The sequence below is a fragment of the Ambystoma mexicanum genome, chromosome 6q, assembly GCF_040938575.1.
Source record: "Ambystoma mexicanum isolate Mex_15411 chromosome 6q, UKY_AmexF1_1, whole genome shotgun sequence".
NCBI classification, from domain to species: Eukaryota; Metazoa; Chordata; class Amphibia; order Caudata; family Ambystomatidae; genus Ambystoma; species Ambystoma mexicanum.
In genome coordinates this window covers 882,690,198-882,712,931 of record NC_090937.1, presented here as the reverse complement: position 1 = coordinate 882,712,931, position 22,734 = coordinate 882,690,198, and the positions used below count along the sequence as shown (strand labels likewise).

The 22,734-nt window shown below is 47.0% G+C and overlaps 1 protein-coding gene across 4 annotated transcripts in view; it reads right to left on the bottom strand.

Annotated features, from left to right (window-relative positions):
* The window catches only part of AADAT (aminoadipate aminotransferase), a 1,031,752-nt gene that overhangs the window by 563,552 nt on the left and 445,466 nt on the right, over nt 1-22,734 (bottom strand). For all 4 annotated transcript variants that reach the window (XM_069631415.1, XM_069631412.1, XM_069631413.1 and 1 more), the window contains exon 5: nt 22,059-22,133. In XM_069631415.1, coding sequence (XP_069487516.1) covers nt 22,059-22,133 — 75 coding nt within the window. The remainder of the gene's footprint in view (nt 1-22,058; nt 22,134-22,734) is intronic.

Sequence of the window (22,734 nt, the reverse complement as noted above, 5' to 3'; positions counted from 1 at the left end):
CGCCTTATCATTCCATCGTGGAAATTCTCCCTTATGCCTCCTTAGTTCTGTCAGATACTTTCCACGGGGCTGCACGCAACAGGGAGCTATCCGCTCCCATCTCTCCAATTATGCTCCCCAGGACTGCCCTACTTCTTTGAATCGCTTTCAAAATCAGGGCCAGGGAGAGTTCTCTCCCTGGTTGCTGCTCCTCTTCTGCTGCCCCTGATTGAGCTATGACCACCCATCCGACCTGGTAGGGCCCACTCAGCATCACTGCAGCGTCTTTTTGTGGGGTGTAGTTGTCCATAGTGCGCGCCTGGGAGGTCTTGTGTCTGGCCTCCATCAGGGCCCCAGGCTCACGCTAGCCCTACCGCCACAAGGTGACCAAGGTTCAAGGCAGACTCAATGTTGGCCTTTGAAGGAGGGTGTTTTGTCATGCCCCCTGGGCAGGGACATTCTAGACTCCAAGCCATTCCGGCCTGAGCCTCGCTCTCCTTCTTGGGACTACAGCCTTCTCTCACTGATAGGGATGTTTACCGCCTAAGGGGGAGGGGAGGCCCCATGCCGTCTACTAGAGTTATTCCTTCCAGGCCGTTTCAGGTGGCCATCACCCACACTTCCCATGGTCTGCACCCCTCCCCGGTTGTCCCGAGATTGCGCCCTAAGCCAACAGGCACTCCAGGGATGGGGTCCTCCCATCTAGGATCTCTCCTCCACCGCTGCGCCCATCTCCTGGGCTGCCTACCTAAAGTGATCACCACCCAGCAGCATTTGGCTGCTCACCTCTAAACACCTCAAAGTGGTGTGTTGCCAACCACCTCCGCCACTGCTCGGGGAAGCCTTTTGATCCACCTTTTCTCCAGCTGTGCCCTCTCTCCTCTGCCGGCACAGGGAAGGGATAGTTCACCCAACCCCCGACTGAACAAGTAACGGGAAGCCTAATGCCACTCAGTATCCCATTAGTGGATCGGGCTTCCTCACTCAGGGTCTCATGCCACCCCTCCATCTCTGTTCAGCTCAGCCCCACAGGCCACCACCTTGGGCAACCAAACCTAATTTTGGTTTATCACTTCAGGTGGAGGCCCATCGGCTCGCAGTGCCCCATCTACCTAAGCTCCACTGCATTATTTTAGGATATGGGGGGCTGTCCGTCATCAGGTTCACCTGCTCTGTCTCCCGTCCACTCCATGCAGAAGCTGGCCACACCTCCGCCTTTGAATTTGTTGACTGTGCAGTTACGAAATCACTTTTAGTAAACAGCCTTTGACTCCATAGCCTTGATTTAGGACTGCACCCTGGGAAAGTGGCCTCTCCGTTCAGAAACTGCAATGAAGAAATCATTGTCAATTTCACCCTTTGTTAACTAAACAAAATAAACAAAAACAAATTACTCACGGTTATGAAAGGCAATACATTTCACACTGGCTGCCATTTCAGGTGGTTATCACAGAAGGAAAACTATTTCTCTGCTCACATGTAGAAATGCTTTTCACTGGGGCGTGACCTGAAGCACCAGCGATGTGGCAGCTCCTATTATGGGCTCCGTACAGGGCCTGCAGCCTTTCTTTAAAATTACCGGTTCCTTCTGTTTTTCCGCGACACAGATGCCAGCGTCCAATTGGGGGACGCCGGGGGCTTGGATTGGTGGCGGATTGAGCCCCCGACATTTGCTGGAGCTCCCACAAGCAGCTGTTGAGCTTTGCGGTGATGCGGCTGAGGGATTCCAAAATGGTGGTCGGGTCGCGCTGGCTGCACTGTAGAGACTCTCCAGCAGCTGTTTCGGCGTGTTAGAGTGCCGGAATAGGACTGGGGGCCCGAGGCCTTGAAAACCCCTCCTCCCGTCAGCCCTCCCCTCAGCCCTCCCCGGCGCCGCTTACCTGGTGGCTGTGGCCTCGCCACCAGTGCGGCTTTTGGGGGGCCCCTCCAGGGACCCTCCTTAGTGCCCGCAGAGTGAAGCAGCCGCAGCCAACTCTGGAGGGTGGCCCCCTCATCCCCGCCAGAGAGGACTCCTTTGCCGCTGCCTCGGTGGGGCTTGCCAGAGTCGACGCTGGCCTCGGTGTGTCCGGCCGAGCAGCGCTACTCTATGCACTGCATCCGTGCTCCATCCAGTCTGTGGACCCCCCGGACTGAAGATCACGCGGCCGCTGCTGCCTGGATTCAGCCCAGCTGTAAAGGTACCCGGGTGTGGGCGCAGGCGGGGGGAGACCGCCAGCTGGGGCATCCCCCTCCACCGTGGTGCTCCCGGCGGGGTTCCAGCAGGTGCCGGTGGCCCGAGAACGTACGCTTCTGCCGCCTGCTCCTCCGGCCCTCGGTAGGGAGGCCCATCTGAAACTCATCGCTCCTTTGTACCCTTCACAACATCCCCCACCCCCTCGCTCATGCCTTCTGGCCTCAGGGAGGGGCAACAGTGTACTGGGACACCCAGGCCGTCAGCCTCACCGAGTGGCCACAGCCCTGGCCAGACCTTGCGCACTTTTGAGGCCCCTCAACTCTGCATGGAACTAGCAAATTAGCCTCCAATCTTGCGCCCTCCATTGAGAATCACCGTTAAAAGCGCCTCATCTTGCTGCCAACATCTTCACATTTCTTAATCTTGTGATGGCTGGACCCTCGACCCCTTTTGATATAAGGCAACTCCCAGTTTAGCTTCCAGTCTGCTAGTCACTTCAAATCCAAATTAACCTCTCAGAGGAACCCTGGGACCCCTTTCCTTCACTCCCTTAGTCTCGCCCTTCACCGGCCAAGGACCTAACAACACAGAACTCACAGTGACCCCTACATCCCACCCACTCCTCTGACACTTCCTGGACCCCTTCCAATCACCTCTTTCTTGCTGTGGGAGCACCAGGTCCAGCAATTTTGCCTTCCAGCTATCCCTGGTGCGCCGTCACTGCTCCGGAGGATATGGCCAAGCATCTGAAACCTCCTAAAACCGTGGACATTTCCACCATGCTCCTCTCAGCAGATAGAGGAAAGAAAGCGGAGCCCCCGAAACTTACGCCCCAAAAGCTATCACAACTAAAGAGGACCTCCAAGCCTTTATGTCTGACATTAAAGCAGAATTCAGATCATGCATGTCGGAGCTTACTTCCAATTTGGAGCAGACGGACCAGAGGGTCTCTGACATCGAGCACAGATTGGGGGAGACCGAAGACCTGGTCCATGAGCATTCTACAACTCTCGTGGAGGTGCAACTTTCAATTCAGGCGTTGATGGACAAAACTGAGATCCTCGAATACAAACAGGAGGACCTCAAAAACAGGGCCCGCTGTAATAACCTGCAGATTCGAGGGGTCCCCTCCTCAGTTCCTAATAAGGACATGGCTGAATATGTGGGCGACTTCTTTCAATCGCTGTTGCCGCACTTGGACAAGTCACAACTTTTGCTGGATCACACCCACAGACTAGGCCCGTGACTGGGGGTGGATTCGGACTCCCCACCGCACCCCGGATGTGATGACGAGAGTCCACTTCTATACCACCAAGGAAGCCTTCTCTGCAATAGGCCGATCTTGTGATGAACTAATGTTCCAAGGCTCCCTGCTTCAAATCTACCAAGACCTCTCTCTCCTGACGCTGCAGAAGCGTATGGCCCTCCGACCGTTCACACTTTTTCTCCAAAACCACCAAATTAGCAAAGTAGCCCCCGAACGATTAGCCACCTCGATGACGCAGCAGCGATCCTGTGCCCTGATTCCACCGTAGGTGCAAAGGCACCCACACCCAACCTCCCCGAGTGTGAACCTGGCAAATCTCCCCCAAACCGAAGCGCGCATCCTTGTCAAGAGTATAAAGAAACCGGAAGATAAAATAATGGTCGTTGGCTCCCCCGAAGAATACACAGCAGTGGAACACAAATTGTCGAGGGCTGCTATGGGCCCCGTGCGGCCCATGCCCGACTCCAAGGTACATGCCACCGTATTTCCCTTGGAGTGAATCCCAACCTTTTTGGACTGTTATAGCCCTGTATAGACTCACTTGATTCCCGCAGATTTCTCCCACCTTCGCAGCAGTCCCCTGCAATTTTTGGCTTCCAATGGCACTAAGAAGGGGGGCATGGCAATCCTCTTTGCAAAAGATGTCAGGCCACAAATCCTGGACTCCTTGCGCTGCCCGGAGGGCCGCATAATCGCAGTCAAATGCCTGATCTTTGGCCAACTTCATTCCCTCATTTCAGCTTACTCCTCTTACGACAACCAGGAGGGGTACTACAGGGACTTAGAGGAAGCTCTCCTCCCATTCATCGAGGGGCAAGTCGTCATTGGAGACGACTTCAACGGAGTCCCAGACCCATGTATGGACAGGTCTCACCCCCCCCCCCCTATGCCCCAAAGACTCAAGACTGGCACAGAGCCTTCTTCATCTCTTTCGAACTCTAGAGGTCGTCGACACCTGGAGGGTAATCTACCCTGATGAGAAAGACTTCTTCTACTCATACGTGCATAGAACTTTCTCCCTGATCGACCTTCTGCTGGCCTTCCCTCATATCCTAGTCTTCACAGACAACGTCACCATTGGACCCAGGGTCCTCTCCGATCATGCTCCTGTTACGTTGACACTTCGAGCGCATGACCCAGATCCTCCTCCATGCTGCCGATGGAATTTGTATGACCCCATCCTAAATGACATGTCAGTAAGGGACTCCATAGCTAAGTCAATCAAAAAAATGTTCATGGAAAACCAGAATGAGGACACGTCCCCAGCTAACACCTGTGACGCTATGAAGGCTGTTGTGAGAGGGGAACTGATCGCCCAAGGTGCAGCCTTTCACAAACGCAGGCGTGAAGCCCACACAGCCCTGGAGAACAAGATCCTCGAAGCCTTGGCCACCCACAAGCGGAAGGGCTGGCGCCCGAAATCCTATCGGGCTCTACAGCAGGCACGAAAGAGGTTGGAGGCACACTATGCGCTGGCCATTGCGCACCTGCTAACCAAAACTAAACAGTGGTACTACGTTAAAAGCAACAAAGCAAACAAACTGTTGGTGGACAAACTCACCAAAGCCAAGACACACTGGGTCTCACCATGAGTCTGGCAGTAGCCCTCAAATGCGGCGGTTGTGCTATTACTGCCGCATTTAAGGGTCTGCCAGATGATGGCCTTGGCAGATTTCCCCCCAGCTCCAAGCTGGGGGGAAATCTGCAGCAAATTTACTGATTTTCGGCGCTATTACTGCTGGCGGGAAATCCGCCAGCGGTAATGGCGCAAATTTTCCCCATTGGGCCCAATGGGGAATGAGGAATTCCCGAATGGGCCCAATGGGGAATGGCCACTAACCGTTCCGCCAAACCCGTGATCCGGCGCTAATAGCGTCGGGGGGTTTGGCGGTAAGGCTAATAGCGCTGGCGGTAATAGCACCAGTGTTACCGCCCAACTCGTGATGAGGCCCACTATCTTGAGCCTACGCGACCCTCAGGGCATGGTCCACTTTGCAGAGCAGGACAAACTACGACTGGCGGTGGCCCACCACTCAGAGATAATGACGGCATCTCCAAGAGACCAAGCAGAAAAACGGGACTACCTGCAGGGTGCTGCTCTCCCTCACCTCAAGGTCTCTGCAAGGGAAAGTCTCAAGGCTCCCATCTCAGGTGAGGAAGGCAACACAGCCATTAAGGGCCTCAAACCCAGAGCCCCGGCCCAGATGGGTATTCCACTCAATTCTATAAAATCTTCCGCCCCCAGCTTGTGGCCCTCTTGACACTCCTCTTTAAATCCTTTGCTACCACAGGAACCAACATCCCCTCTATGCAGGAATCGATCACGGTCCTCATTCTTAAGCCCGGGAAAGACCCCAGAGACAACAGCTCGTATAGGCCCATCTCCCTACTAAACCTTGATGCCAACATATACTCTAAGGTCCTGGCAAATCGCTTGGCATCTGTCCTCCCCGACTTCATAGACCCGGACCAGACCGGTTTCATAATCCACAGGTCAACGAGAGACAATATTTGCGGAGTCCTGAACCTAATAGATGTCGCAAACCAGAAATTGCGACAACTCGCTCTATTGGCCCAAGATGCAACTAAAGCCTTTGATAGAGTGGACTGAACCTTCCTGCACCTCTCCCTTGAAGCATTCCGCTTTGGCCCAACATTCCAAAAGCTGGTGCTGGCCAATTACCAGTCCCCCAAGACTCTCCTGAGAGTCAACAGCCTCCCATCTGACCCGATCCCCCTGTCCTGTGGAACCAGGCAAAGGTGCCCCCTATCTCCCCTGCTGTTTGCCCTAGCTTGGAACCCGTGCCCCAACGTATCCGCCTTATCCCACGGATTAAAAGCCCCCAAGTAGGTCCCTCCTAGAACAAGATCGCACTTTATGCTGATGATGTGCTGTTGACCATCACTGGCGCGTCCAGCAGACGTTTATCAGGCAAACTCCCCCCCCCCCCTCTTTGAAGAGCTGGAAAAATATCTTAACCGCTGGCTCTCGCAGGAGGTCGCGCTCCTTGGCTGCATAACGGCCTGCAAGATGATCCTCCTTCCACGGTTCCTTTACGCCTGCTCATCCTTGCCCACCTCGATCCCTCTCCCGCCACTGCAGCATCTTCAAAGGAAGATGCTCAGGTTCCTCCGGAGGAGCAAGAAGTCGCAAACTCCCCAGAGAACCATGATGGACAGCTCCATACTAGGTGGACTGGGGGTCCCCGACCTCTGCAGATACCAGATAGCAGCACAGCTGGCCCATATTCAGGCATGGGTGATTACCTCGTGGCACCCGAAATGGGTGGAGATTGAACAGTGTCGCCTTCCTCTCCCTCTCCAGTTTCCCCCATATGTCTCCCCCCTTGCGCCAGACCTGGCTGAAAATATTGTCTTCCACTAAACACTTGGTGAAGGCCTGGGACTGGGCCCTGAAACATAAGGGCATCCCAGGGGGGTTGGGCGCCTCCTCCCCAATCTTTCACAACCCGGCCTTTTCATCGGGATCCTGCCCTTTGAACTTTCGGAATTGGGTGGCGGGAGGCCTTGAATCCCTGGGGCAACTCTTTGAGGAGGGCTGCCCACACCCTTTTGAACAATGCAAAACAGCATTTCAGTTAGCGGAAACAGGCAGCTTTACCTACTCGCAACTCCGGCACTGGCACTCCCATCCTCTGACACGAGCGGCAGCGACTAGAGCCCCTGCTCCTCTGGAACTCACAGAAAAAGACTTGCCAGCCCGAGGGAAGATCTCCGCCCCCTATAAATTACTGCAAGACAATCCCCATCGCTGTTAAGGCCTCCTACATGTCACAATGGGAGGCAGACCTAGGGCACACCATAGAGGACCAGACCTGGGTACCTATCTGGTCGAGGACACACTTGTCCTCCCACTGCATCACCAACTGGGAGTGTGCCCACAAACTGCTCCTACGATGGTGCTACCCCCCACTCCGCTTACAGCACTTTCATCACGCTCTGGATCCCCAATGTTGGCGCCGCTGTGGACTCCCTGGGTCCTATTTCCACATGTGGTGGACGTGCCCAAAGGTCGGAGAGTTCTGGTCCCAGTGCCTAGCTATAATAAAAGATATTACTCGAGTGGTGATCCCTCTGGTTCCCTAAACTGTCCTTATAGGAGCCCAGGTCTCGGGCTCTTACACGAGAACTGGCAGGAGGGCGGCCCTCATGACCCAGCATTTTCTGGCCGCAAAGATTAGTGGCCCGCACCTGGAGGTCTGCAGAAGACCCCCTGATGACGCTCTGGTGGACTAAGATTTGGGACATTTTGATAGCCAAGAAAGTCACTGCCGCCACAGGCATCATTCACCGCTTTTCGAACATTTGGGCGCCGTTCATGGATTATGACCGAAACTTCCCGGCATTGACTTACAAACCGTGCCTAATTGTGAGGGCCCTGCACTCGGATGGCAAACGGCTGGCACCCAGTCTCGCCCAGCCAGACGGAGAGTGAACGCTGTCCCATGCGGAAACAGGGGAGGGATGTGGGAAATGTTGATACTTTAAGCTGAAGGTATTGCATTGTGATTGGTTGCTAATCATATGATCACCTGTGTGCTAATTTATAAATAAACAAATTTTAAAAGAAAATTCTTTTCACTGTGAATATGCAGATCCAATGCCTACAAGGGGGGGTGGGGGCACACGTATAAGCTAAAGAAGTAACGACAAAAAGTAACTTGCAGGGTGACGTCATGACACACATACATTACATCTAGTGTGCCACATGTCAGGGCGCTGCGCAGGGGAATACACGTGCAAGTGTACATAGCGTAGATGTGTTGCGGATTTGTAGATAAATATGGACAGGTGAGCACGGCTGCCACGCAGAAAAACGCACATGTGGAGCAACAGAAACATTCTCTTGTTATGCATACACACAGGTCTTTTCTTTCTGTCTTTTCATTCTATTATTATAGGTGGAGCAGAACTGTCGCTGCTATGTTGCATGAACACATTCTATTATTGTTTTTAACACACAGAGGTAACCACATCTATATTATTATAGTGAGATGGGTAGAAGTAGGATTAGGAGTAAAATAGAAGGTGTTTTATGGTTACAGGGTAGGTATATTAATGAACAGTTCGGCCATGTTTGAGCAGGCCCAGGGTACACCAGACAGAGGCTATCAGTTGTTTGAAAGGCCACAGCATGAAGTCAAATTTAATATTTGCTGACACATGAAGAAACAGTAGATCAAAAGATGTCCACAGTAACTGCTGGAAAGGGAGAGGTCTCTCATGGGAGTAGAACTCCAGCCAAATCCCAGATACAGCCTCACATGATAAGTTTTAAGGACACTGATGGGTAATGAGGGCCCTTGCAGCAAATACTATAGTAAAAGAGAATTAAATAAGAGGAATAGAAATTCACCAACCGTACCTTGTTTTCTAACTAGAGCTGAGACAATGCAGGGAAAGGGATGGTGGGCTGGCAGGTAGGTGCAGGAAGTGGTGGCGGGGGAGGAAGGGAACAAATAATGGGACAGGGATAAGGTGTTCCTTGGGCTTTAACAATGTCTCTCGCCTTGTTGCGGTTTCCTCATGATTAATTGGTCAGACTTGGTGGGATTCTGTAGGCTCCAAACAAAGGGTGCAATTAGCTTCCACCTATTTACCCATTTGTATGTTGAACTGTGCCAGCCAATTACAGCTAAGAGTTTTTTCTGCTGGTCAGTTTAATGATGTAATTGAGAGGTGGTGGGGGATAGTATTATGATGTCATGAAGGGGAGTGAAAAGGGGTTGTTTTGGGAAATGTTTTATCCACCCTCAGTGCACAATGTACAGAATTTATTTGGGGCATAATAACGATTATCCAATCATGTATTAAAACTGGCCATAAAATGTAACTAATCTGGATTATGCTAAGTGTCTAGTTGCATAAATATTGTAGCTGACGTTCAGAACGCCTCCCAGTTCAGGTCCACGGCGCAGCCTGTCTTCACCCAGCTGACTGTGAAAAAAAGCAGTGTTCCTTCTTGCACTGTACACGCTCTTCTTTGGATTATTCTCTTGTACTATTTGAATTAATTCCAAAAAGAAGCCCCACTCTACAACTGCTAGCTACTCATTTCTGCTTGCATATTAGCTAGCTTCATGCTCAGCCAAAAAGAAATGTCTACTGACAAAACCTTTCACACCCCCATCTTTATGAAAGCATGAACAAGAGGAGGGTGCATGAGCGGTTGCATAGCATGTGACATGTTCAGCAGCAGCAGAGAGTACCCAACTCTATTAACACACAATGAATACAGAACATTACACAGAGCAAATGCTGTCACAGGTCAATAACCATAAGAGCATGTCTGCCTAAATGACCTGGATGAACCACATGCTAGAAAGTATGGCCTCTTCTCAGAGCACCTCCTTTCACTTCCTATTGGTCATCATTTGTTGCAGGGTGGCCGGTGCTAGAAATACATTCATCAGCTTTACAAATGGCATTGTTGGCATGCAACCTATCTAAGGCAGCATTAAATTGATCAGTCCTTGTTAGGGAGAATGCTCTATAAAGGCTAATTTCCCAAACCTAGTGAGTCCCCCAGCAGCTTTGCTGGATTTTTGGGGTTTATTTTTTTCTCCTGCTAAGAGTGAGACTCTTTTACTCCCGCTCTTAGACATGATTTAAGGCGTTCCTTTGTCGTTCCATGTGTTTTTTGGGCTATGGGGTCTTTTACTCCATAGGGCCTCATGTGTTTTTTGATGTGGGTTACACAGCACCCGCCGTGCCGTAACCCGGGGTGTCGTAGCTACCCCCAAACATAGACTCCATACCCTGGGACTGACTACTGTCTCCCAGGGCATGTAAAGTCACCATTGGCTTTACTAGTCCCAAATTATGAACAGAAACCAGTACAAACCATCATATTGTGGACGTACTGGTCGGGGCAATTCGATTGCCCCAGGGTCTTTTGTTCGAGGGGGCCCGTCTCCATCCCCCTGATCGAGTTTTGGCTGGTGGCAGTGGATACTACTTTTTATATTCGACCGCGAATATATCTCTATGGGATTTTCCCATTGTTCGAGGCTACCAACTTTAATTATTTAATTCTCATAGCCTCGAACATACCGCCGGTTTATTTAATATTAATTCACCAGTTGTTTTTTTTGCCAGAACTGGATTCTAAAATGGCATTTGTGTTCTCTTCTGTGACTCCAACCCAAGTCAAGCCCTTTGTTCCACTTTTTGGCGGGCTTCTCCACAGAAGCCTCCAAAAGTGGTGCAACTCTGTCTGGGTACCACAGAGGGTGTGGGAGGGGGTTTAGGCACCCTGGACTGAGTTGCCTTGGCAACTCAAGTCGCACTCTTGTGTGATTGGCCCAAGTGGTGAACCGGCCGGCTCACCACTTAGCATGTTTGATTGACAGCTAGGCTGAATGAATGGGGGTTTGCTGCATAAAAGCAGGGCTTTGGGGACTGGAACTTCAGAAGTCGCCACAGGACCTAAGAATCCGAGGAGGGAGAAGCTGAGCCGACCTGCAACAACGACACCACCGGTGGAGCCCTGCTGAACCGTCTCACCACTTTTCACGATGACAGAGGAGATCTCCAGTCCGGAGAGTCTTCTTCCTTTGACTGGTGGGGATAACCAGTTTTGCCTTCTTTTCACCTTCCTGGAGCATCTCATGGCCGCCTTGCCCGTGCCAAGCACCCCGGCAACCGGAATACCACCGCTTACCACTACCGCGAAGAGAAGGGTAGTACCTTTTAACCGCAGAACTCCGCAGCTGGTTTCTTCCCTGGCAGTGCAACGACCTTCATCTTTCCTCCACGGCACGGCGAGACCTCCTCTTCCTCTGGACGAAACACCGACTTGCACCCGCTGCCAGGAACAACTGCCCCCGCTGGAGCTTCCTTCACACTTAAGGTACTGTGTCCCGCCTGGCTTCCCTTGCGACAGATCGTTCGGGGTGACAGTAAAGCCTCGACTTTCCAACCAGGGCTGGCCTGGGACAACCTAGCTAACTTTTCCCGACTTTAATGTCATTCCTTGTGCGCAAACTATCTACAAGACTCTTTGGGCATAACCCCACTGTGTGAACCTGGACCCCTTCTGCTTGCTCTCTCCAAGAGTGTGCTTTGCAATTGACTTCTTTACTCTCCAGTAGAACTCTGCCTATCCTGCCTTACTGTGGTTCTTTTAAAAGTATTGAAAAGTGTGTGCTTCCATAACTCTGCCTTTTTCCCTCCCTTTGTAATAACTTATTAGAGTGCCATTGTATGTTAAGCGCTCACCTCTGTCTGAAAATAAGTGGTGTTTCTCATTAAGACTTGTCTAATAAGTAATTAGGGTTGTATATATATAATAGTGACTGTGTGCTGAATTTACTTACCTCTTTGTGCTAGTGTAATCTGCAAGTGTGTCTTTAAATAAATAACTATATACTTTTACACCAAAGCTCTGGTCAGGGTTTGCTTGTGCTACTGTATCTCTGTACCTATTGTGTATACTCTATATACTGTCTAACTCTTCTTGAGGGCGGTCTGACTGCTCAGCCACAGCTACCAAGTGAATCTGTGTGGTACAGACTGCTACCAAGTGGGTTTACTGCCAAACACCTGTAGTCTTAAATCTTAAAGGGAACTGCACAGGTTTCTGCCTAACAGTCCTCCACGTGGAGAATACATCACTTTTGAGTAGGTGCAGAAAAAGAGGCTCAGCAATGTGTTATTTGGCCTACTCTCGCTGGAACTGAGAAGACAACTCTGGAGGACCCAGGTGTCTGACTCCCGAGGTTGTACTGTGGAGACAAAGTCGAACCTTGGGATTGCCCCCGAAAGATCTGCATGTATCGTAGGAGGGCCTGTTCCTTTTTAGTTGAGCATCTGGCATTGTTTGAAGGGGCCACTTTTCAGTCCCTGTGATCCTTCCCCACTTTGACGGTTCACCCAGGAGAAACAATTGTTGCAGAGCGTGTTCTGATGGTACCTTAACAGTAGGGGCATGATTCTGCAGTAAAGGATAAGGAGCAGCTGTGTAGCTCTGTCCATCTTCAGTGTCTGATGTGGCATGGTGGAGTAAGAAGTTGGACAAAGGGGTGGCATGTTTCAACAAGTTTTTATTTGAAGAAAAGGTCCTACCACTCCCTATCTCTAAAGGGTTATCCCTGCCTAAATAAATATCAAATCAGGTGCTCATCGTCAGGGATGTTTGCCCAAATGACTCTTCTAGAGCTGAGCTAGTTGAGAAGTGATAGCAAAAAACAGAATCTTTTGTTCTCCACGAAACAACTTCCATTTACATCTAACTAGTCATTTAAAGTGGTAACGGCAATCAACATTTGACTGAAACCTATGAAAGGTTATTGTTTAACTACATTATAATTGCGAGGAAACAATTAATGGCATCCAGTTTAGTAGGGAAAGTCATAAATAGGGGGATTGGTCATCTAATAAACTCTGTGCAATATGAAAACGTGATTTGGAATAAAACGATGAAGAGGAGCACATAGTGAAGAAGGAAAATAACTGTGGTGTCACTTGTTGGAAGCTTATAAATATAAGCCTGGATGGCAGAGGGCTCTGTAGAGGAGGAAGTGCTCTCACCCTGCGAAGTCTGGACACAGGTGAATGGTTCCACAATAGAATATAAATTGTTGGCATGGTTTTGAGACTAAGGGGCAGTGGTGGGAAGTTGGCAGAGAGCCCAGGAGTGATGAGGGAGGCTGGAGATGCTACAGGGCTGTGAAAGGTTCTTAGAGGACTGGAGAGATCTAGCCCATATCTGGAGAACAGAGCAGTCTGGTCAAAAGGACCGAAGTGCACCAACACTGAAGTGGTGAACTGGAGGGCCTACCAAGTGAAGCGGTGGACAAAAGGGCATACCAAGTAAAATTGGGAGCCGAACAGCCTACCAGGTTAACTCGTTTACCAAGGAGGCTATCAAGTGTAATTACAAAAAATAAAAACGGATTTCTGAGAATATGCAGTATATCTACCAGGGGGTCTTCAGTAGTAAAGAGAAATGCAGTATAGTTGCTAAGGTTCAGGAGAAGAACATTGTGAGATAAAGTTACTCTTACAGCTGCATTCAGGCAATGTAGTGAAAGCAACAACGCATCCAAAAAACATTGCAAGAGAGAGAGAGGCAGGCCTAAGACTGCCTTTCAGCAAATGGAATGCATTTCCAAAAGATCCACCAACCGTTTAAGTAACACCGCCCATTAAAGAAATGCCATAAATAAATGTTTTAAGTAGAATCTATAGAAGTTGTTGACCTCTTCTTTTGCAGTTTAACAGCAATGCTCTGAACGTGTTGTTTTTGGTTGGAACTAGCGCAGGGAGCAGTAGCCATTATCCACAAAAACACCATGTTATTTCGCACGTTTAAACAACCTATAGTAAAGTCAACATAGGAATATTGTTTTGTCTCACTTCTCCAGCATGTAAGCGTAAAAACATTTTAATGTGACAAGGAAGTGAGCCAAGAGAAGATAAACCATTGCCACCCAGGTGCCTTGCTCATCTTCTTGCTCATCATCTGATAAAATCAACAAATGTGAGGAAGCCAATGATGTCATCACTCCTTTCTCTAAGGTAACCTTCCCTCATGTGGTCAGAGTGAGGCGGACGCTTTCTGATCCAAACCCTGGATGCGGCTATGGGGGAGGATCATATGGGGGAGTGTCACGACTGCCACTGGAGCACCAATTGGCACCCATTGTGGAATATTTGGGACTCATTCATCACCATAATCCCCCATGAACATTGCCTATTCATATTTTTGCCTTTATTTTCCATTTGCAAGACTTTGATACATCCTTATTTAACACCTTGTGGCCGTTCTCATTCCCTGGCTATTTCTATGCAGCAGTCCTAGAACCACAATCCCCAGAAGCAGCAGTGCTGCTATCACCTTCCTAGGATCAGAGAGGGAGGAGGAAGATTACCTTCAGGTGTGGTGCTCCAGGTTCTGCTAATGAGCCTGCTTAAGCATAGGGCAAGTCAGTATTTAAGCAGCTGCCTATAGGAGCACAGAGCTCTTACATCAAGTTTGCTACCATCCCTTTGCGCTTTGATCCTTGAATTTCTGCTGTTTCCTGTAGCTTCCACAGCCTGCTCCTGTTCCAGTGCCCTGTGCTCCCTCCCTTTCAGCCCAGCTACTCTGCCTGTACTCCACTCCCTGCCTTCTGCCCTATACCTCTGTGCTTCCTGCACTGCAGCCCTGCTCCCCTGCTTGCTCCCCCTTGCTCTCTACCAGCAATTATATTCTTCCTTGCTCTATGGTTATAGTCGGTGTTTCCCGGCTTTAGCTTCCAAGTTTCCAGTTCTGAGCTTCCTTGTCTGCAGTCCTGCCCTTGTTATTCCAGTCCGGATTTACAGTTCCTTGAATTCCTTGTTACCAGTCTTCAGTTCAGTCCTTGTTTTCCCAGTTCAAAGTTTCAGTTCTGAGTTTTCTTGTTCCTGGTCTATAGTTCAGTCTGCTGTTCTTTAAATCGGGTCCTTAGTTTCTAATCTGCAGTTCCAGGCTCCTGTACCATTGCAGATTATTTTCTTCTTGCTTTTCCTCTTTCATTCCTGGTCTCTGTCCTGAACCTTGCTTACTGTGGCTTCCTAGGTCTTCCCTGGATATTTCTGTTACCGTTATTGTCCTCACTTGTGCTTGTGTCATTTCTTTGTTCAGAGTTTGGCTGCTGGGTTTCCCAGCAGACAGTCTCTGCCCCTTTCCTTTGTCGCGTTTCAGAGTTGTACCTTGTGCCATATTGTTAAAGGGATAGTCCAGTAAAAAATTCTATTTAAAAAATAGATAGGCAACATTAAAAAAAAAAATACTAGCACTTTTTTTTTAAAACTTCCTATGTAAAATGTTGAGCTATTCAAGCTCAAAATTCGCAAAAGCAAGCACATGGGCGCATCCATTTTGTGAAATGGATGCCCGCCTGTGCTGGCTTTTGCTTTTGCGGCACTAATGAAGGAAAAGCCAGCCAGCTGTAGTAAACAAAAGCTACCGCTGGGTGGCTTTTCTTTCATTGGTGCTGTACGCGGAGGACGGGGACCGGAGACCAGAGCAGGAAAGCTGCAGCTGAATCTCGGTAAGTGCTATTTATTTATTTTTTTAAATAAGCACTAGCTGCGTTTTTTTTTTTCTAAGTTTTCCGGGCTGGAGGAGCCCGGAAAACTTAGAAATAAAACCGCAGCTTTAAAAACGTATTTATGTTTGCGGTCGCTTTTGAAGTGGTAGCTTTTGTTTACTACAGCTGGCTGGCTTTTCCTTCATTAGTGCCGCAAAAGCGGGCATCCATTTCACAAAATGGATGCGCCCATGTGCTTGCTTTTGCGAATTTTGAGCTTGAATAGCTCAAAATTTTACATAGGAAGTTTAAAAAAAAAAAGTGCTAGTATTTTTTTTTTTAATGTTGCCTATCTATTTTTTAAAGACATTTTTTTACTGGACTATCCCTTTAACAGTCTGCTGGTTCCTGCTATCGGAGGCAGTCATTGTTCAGTTCCTACTGGATCTGTAAAGGCTTTAGTCGTGCAAGTACTTTGTCCTTGTTTGTTCCATAGGGGTCAGACACAGACACCCACTCCTGCTGATCCTTTCCATGAGTATTCAGAGAGGGGCCTTGCAACAGTAATCAGCTCAGAAGGCTAGAGTTGCACCCAGACAATGTGGGAAACACTTCCCCCATTATGTGTACACTTCAAGTAGGAACCTAAAGTGTTTGTCTTACTGGAACACCCGGGCCCTTTCTGTTCAGTGCCTTTGTTGCCTGTCTGTAGCACTTGCCTATCTCTTGTCTGTAGGATTCCTTACACTATGTCTCTTGTGCACTTTTCTCCCCTCAGCTTTGTGGGCATGTCTCTGCCTTACAGCTCCTGACAATGAGGGTGATCCTTGGGGAGAGGACACAGCATTGTTGGAAGAAGACATATGCCCCTTTTCCCCTTTAGGGATGTTACTTCTCGCACCCAGGCCCTGATGGCCTCTTGTAATTTTCTCCCTCAACCTTTTTCCAACTTCACCTCCAATAATCCCCCATGTGACATAAGGAACGATATGTCCACAACTGGAATGAGGAAGAGGCAGGGGGCAGTAATGATTACTTGCAATAAGATCCACCATCAGCTTCCCAATATCACATGTTAAAAGGACCGGGTAACATCATCACAAATCCTTGTGAATAACAAATCATTTAAAGCTACTGAAATGATAGAACCAAAGCTCCTCATTAATACCATCTTTTCTGTCTATTGGTATGGAAAGGGAGAACAGGACTTTGCATGCAAGTTATCAAGCATTAATTATCATTGCCATACATGTAAAAGTACTGTGACGAATAAGCTGAACAGAGCAGTAAAGGCCATAAGCCCAGCAAGCGCTCTAGTTGCTGCTTGCAAACACCTGTGCCCAGGAAGTTTAATCAGAAAGTGAAGCAGGAAATCTAGGTCTGCTGCTGGAGGGAGAGCTGCGTCTCTCTGTGAGGTGAAGAAACCAAAAGGCTATTACCAGCATGGCGGCGCCAGGTGGCTCACTAATGAAGAAGTAAGAGGCTGCTGCGCAAGGAGGACACACTGCGGGAAAGCCAGGAGCTGACAAGAGACTTCTGGGCATTTGTAGGTGACAACAGCGCTTACCGGAGCCTGGAACGAAGCAGACGTGTCAAGTGGAAGCAGCGATAAACCAAGAGAAAGTGGTCACGAGAAGAAAGGAGATGCAAACGCTTCTACAGTTGACCATAGGGGAATGCAGTAATATCAACAAGAGCCTGGCGAGTCCACCCAGAGACAGCAGGGATCCCGGAGGGTATCAGCGGTAATAAAACCAAAAGCAACCAAGAAAAAGCAAATGAACTTAATGTTGAAAGGGAAACTAAACTACATATAAACCCTTACAAGCAGATGAATATATATTGTGCAAGTATAGGGGAAACCCAGACCGAATAATATATTTGGAGGACATATTGACAAAGTATATGTGCAGGTTTGGGAAGGAGCAGAAACCCTGCCTGAACAGAAGTCATGGCAGGACAGAATACCAGGCAATTACAAGAAGCCCTGTCAGGAGGGAAGCCCTGGCAAGAGAGTATACCAGGCAACTATAACTGTGTGAAATAAAGAGGTCCTGAGAGGAAACATCAGGACTAGAAAAGGGATTGTGTTAACCAAGAGAGAAGACGCAAAACCCTGACAGAAAAGCATACCAGGAGGTCTGAAAGAAACATGATTGCAAAGTCAGACAAGTTTGTACATCAATATTGTTGTGTGCCAAGAAAGGCGCAAGGAACTGTTATATGTGAAACTTCAGAGAATAAAGAGGAATCCAGAGGAAGGGAATCACCCTCTAGAGCGCAGACCTTTACCCTTGAACTTGTGTTGGAGCCATGTATTCTTCCTTTCGGGAGCACTTTTCTAAGCCACCCAAGATTTAAGACATTTCCCTTTTTCAGCTTAGAGTTTATTTTATAGTGTGAGGCTCAAAATAGAAATTTGGACACAGGACAGTTTTGTTTTTTTACATCCTGACACCGACAGATCCTTAATGTTGGTGTAGATAGGGAAATTCCTCCTATAAGCAGGGTCAAAGAGGCATATTCCCAACCCTTTATTTTCAATAAAAGACTTTAACCATAATCATGGACAAAATATGTCAGAGTTTCATTCCTGACAGAGTTATTGAAGTTATGAGAAATGAAAAATACTTTGTTACAGCTAAAATAGCTTGATCAGAGCTACAGCAAGAGCAACCAAGTAAACTGCCACATGCACTGCATGTTCTGACATGCTTTTTCTAGCAGCAAATGTCAATTTTTTAAACTTATTTTTATTTATTTATAGTGCAATAGCCAAAATTTGACTCATATTGTTACTAACTTCAATTCCCTTAAACATCTTCCCACCTCAATTGATAAAGCAGCCTCATTACCAGAAGATAATCTAGCCCAAAAATCATCGGTATTCAAATAAGACTCATCATGGACAAATCTACCTAAAGATCTGGCCCTAATGCTCCAGGTCCCAGGACAATTAGAAAGTAAATGCTTAATAGTCTGGAACTCACTACTTGAACACCTGTCACATATTGAAACCGTTCCCCCTTCTTTATCTCCGATAGCTAATAATTCTAGGGTAGGGAGTAAGTTTAAACGGAGTCTCAAAAAAGCAGAACTAAACCAAGGATTAGGGGACTTCTTTAAATAAGCCGGTATAAACGACAAACGTTTATCCAGTAATGTCAGAGAGGCTGATCTCTTGGTTCTTCGCATATCATCAATCGTGTGAATCCAATCAGCCAATTTAATTTTTTCTTTCACTTTTAAGGGGTTCTGTAAAAGCAACTCAACATCGCAGCCACAGCCAGACAGTAATTCCAGACATGTTAGTCCTAACCTGTGCAGAAAATCATTATTTCCTTGTTCAAGCTCTATAGCTACTTCCTCAAAGAGAGAGTTCTTGGGGGGGATCTAAAATTGACCTATAAAGAGTCAACCACTTCCAATTTAGCGACGATCTAAGTGACGAGAGACCAAGTTCATAGTGCAAACAAACAATGGGAACACAATCTGGCAGACCCAACGTACGTTTCCAAATCCTGGATTCGATTACATCCCATTCTATCTCCAAAGCTACAGAGTTATAATCCAAACCATATAGAATTATGGGAACTACCTTCCCGATAGAAAATCTTATAAGGGGAAGAAAATTTGCCAAACTTGGAGTTAATGTTTTTCATCCGAGCACCTAATTTGACCAATTTTAGTTCAATAGAAGACAGCAGACTATTCTTAGATGGAAAAGATCTCAAATCGGCTCCCAGATAAGTTAGTTCTGAGACAACCTCTACCTGTGATTGATCCAACTTCCAGACAAAATTCTTCACTATTTTATTTGGTCTCTTAAATAAAAGAAGCTTGGATTTTAAAGGGTTTATTCTTAATTTATTGATCGTAGCATGAGATTCTAAAGCGGACAACAGACGTTGCAGCCCCACTTGTGAATAATCCAGGACTACTACGTCATCCGCATACGCTAGCCAATACATTTTTGCATTACCACTGGAGGGAGATATTAAACCAATATCCTGCAACCAATCAGCTAGATCCGCCATAAAGAGGATGAAAAGCAAGGGAGCTAATAGAAAGCCTTGATGTACCCCTCTAGTAATCCTAATTGGATCAGAAAGCAAACCCATCTACCAAGTCTGACCCGCATATAATTGTGCAGCTCTCTTAGAATAGAAAGTAAGCCGGGAAGAATTCCCCAGGCATCCAGTTTTCCCCATAATAAGTTCCTATCAACTATATCGAATGCCTGGGATAGGTCAATCCAGGCTCCAAAGAGAGAAGGGCCACCCTTGGTAAATGACTTAGCAGCAAGTAACTCAAGGCCAGCCCATTCAGTGAAGTAGAAAGGCCCTTTCTAAAACCAGATTGCTGCTTCGGAATAATTCCCTTTGTTATTGCCCAGGATTCCAATTCCCCTAGAATGACGCCCGAAAAGATTTTACTATCGGCATCTAGGAGAGAGACAGGGCGATAATTGGAAACCAGTGACCTATCGCCCTTCCTATAGATAGGTATAACTATTGATTGTTTCGAGGAATCAGGAATTCTCTTCTGGGTAAAGATGTTGTCAAAGAGGGCCTTAAAAAACCTTCGCCCAGGTAACTGGGTCCAATTTCAGGATCGAATTACTTAAACCATTCGGACCAGGCGCTCTAGAGGCTGAAGATTTCTTGATTAACAATTCTATGTCCGAGACGTTAAATTCAAGACAACAACTGGACATTACATCCACAACCGAACACATAAAGGCCTCAGTCATAAACCTTGGCAAAATGGTCAAGCCACACCCCCTCTCGAATAATAGAGTCTTGTTTCTGGTGTTGGGTTGCCTCATTCAAACCCACCATTGACCAAACATTTCGAGAATTCCTAAGAGATAGAGCAGAGAGCATTCTCTCAGGATCCTTTTGAACTACCAAATGCTTATGGGCACGAAGCTAGTTCCTATAATTATTTTTTAGCTTTGCTACTCCCTCCCCATAAGCCTTCACACATAGGCCTGATCTCTTTAGGATAGATCTCTGACGCCTCAATTCATTTTTACGAACTATAATTTGGACATCAAAAGAATGTTTATGCAGCTTATGGGATTTCTGTAAGAAGGGCTCCACCAAAGCCAGATCGGACAAAAAATTCAAAAAGACCCTAGGAGTACAGAAGTCAGACAATTGCTGAACAGATAGATGACTCGTCATATGTCTCAGCTCCTTGTTTAGTAGTTGGCCTCCTTTGGGAAATGTTCTAATAACATTTCCTGTATTATTAATAAAGAGCTCATGATCATAGCGAGGGGCCACTGAAACGCAATCATAAGACAAAGCCATCTTCAGCATAGCATGGTCATCGTAGTTCCCATCCCCCACGATCAAACTACAACAATTCTCAAAAATATTTTTTGAGACAAAAAAATAATCTATCGTGGAGAAAGAGGAACCTCTATGCCAAGAAGGGGAGTTCGGAATATCCCCCAGATGTTTCCATTCAGCATAAATAAATTCCAATCCTGCATAAACTCTAACCATATTTTACCATTGCTGGACTTCTGTTTAATATTGCCTGACCTAGGGTCCAGTGTAGAAATACATTGAGAATTGAGATCCCCGGCAATAAGAATGTAATCTGCCGGGTATCGCAGAGAACAGTCAAGTAAACCGTCAGAAAGGGCATGCAAAAACTCAAATAGTGGAAGGTAACCAGGGTTCCAATACACGTTTACCACAATCCAACTTGGACATTCAATAGGGCTTCTTGATGACAATCTCACCATAAGGAGCCCCTGGGTACTATTTGAAATAATAACAGAGGATTTAAACACCTCATTACTAGAGGCCACCATCAGACCCCCCATCGGTCTGCCCACCCCTGGAGCCAAAGCCAACTGTTGAAAAATAGAGTACCCATCTATACCCACTAAACCAGTTAGCCAAGTTTCTTGAAAAAGAATTAAGTCAAAAGTTTTGAAAATGTCTGATCTTCTAGGCTCCTCAGAGAAAGATGTATAGCCTCTAGTATTCCATGATAACACATTAACCTGAGTCGACCCTGGAGCTTCGGATGGGTCATACCCATCTTAAGAAAGACTTGCGAGATCACTTCAGGTAGCATATCCCACACACTCAATGGAATAGTTGGGGGAACATCCTTAATAGCTGATCCCCAAACATGCTCTTGGTTAACTACCTGGTGGGAGTAAGTGGAAACAGGTACCGGACAAGTCCGAGAGATCTTCAGACCCCTCTGCTCCCACGCCACCACCAGGAATGTGGAGTGGATCGGATAGGTTGAATATTTCTTCCCCTTTCAAAACTCCATGCCATGAAGTATGGTTTCATTCTAAACCTCTTCTTTTACATATATTTCTAATACCCATATGTGGTTATTTGATGATCTGTCTTTCACAAGGCTTCCCAAATTTTAGAAAGTTTCCATGACATAAATTGTGCAATTATGTGATATTTGACAGAGAGCAAATCCTTTCATTAGAAAATGTGATCTTAAAATAACATCCAATGTAAAATATCCATCTAGGAGTATGTAGAGCATTGTTTAGAAAGCACACACATTTAGACTGTACTTTTAAAATGTTGCATACCCCACCCTATCTCCCCCTTCCCCCATTAACACTCACAGCTCCTAGTGTTCCTGCATAGGTGGGTACATCCAGAAGAATATTGTCTCCAGGGCTAATGAGCATCTCAAAAACCTGCAGAAAAGAAGTTACAGATTGAAGAACATGAATGACAATTGACACAGAATCAATTTAACATTTTGGTCTATAAGTTTGATTAAATTTAAGTTGCATATTAGAAAATGCGTGCCATTATTTTTTAAAGTAACCAATTTTGAGCAAGTGCAGCACAGGATTGGAAAATTATTATAACACTGCACATAACTTAAACGAGGGATGTACTTAGCAAGTACGTAGCAAAAACTTAGTAATGTGAACCATATATGATAAGAAAGGGAACATAATAAAATACTTGGGTAAGTTGCATTGGAATTCTTTTAAGAACGATCAATGTATTCCCGATCGATTGGGCAATAACATTTCTGACCAAACTACCCCTTTTAGGAGGCATTAATGTCCACACAAAATGGATGACTATTTCCAATCTGCTTAATTTATATGGTTCACCTCCAAGTGACCGAGGTTTCTGAATGTATTACATGTTTTGTTATCTGTGTCACACATAAACTATTGTTAGGTGTTTCTTGCGGGTATGCAAACAAGACCCAAGATTTATTTTGAACACCATTGTGTCTAAAGCTTTCATAATCATGAGAATTTTCCAAAAACAGAGACA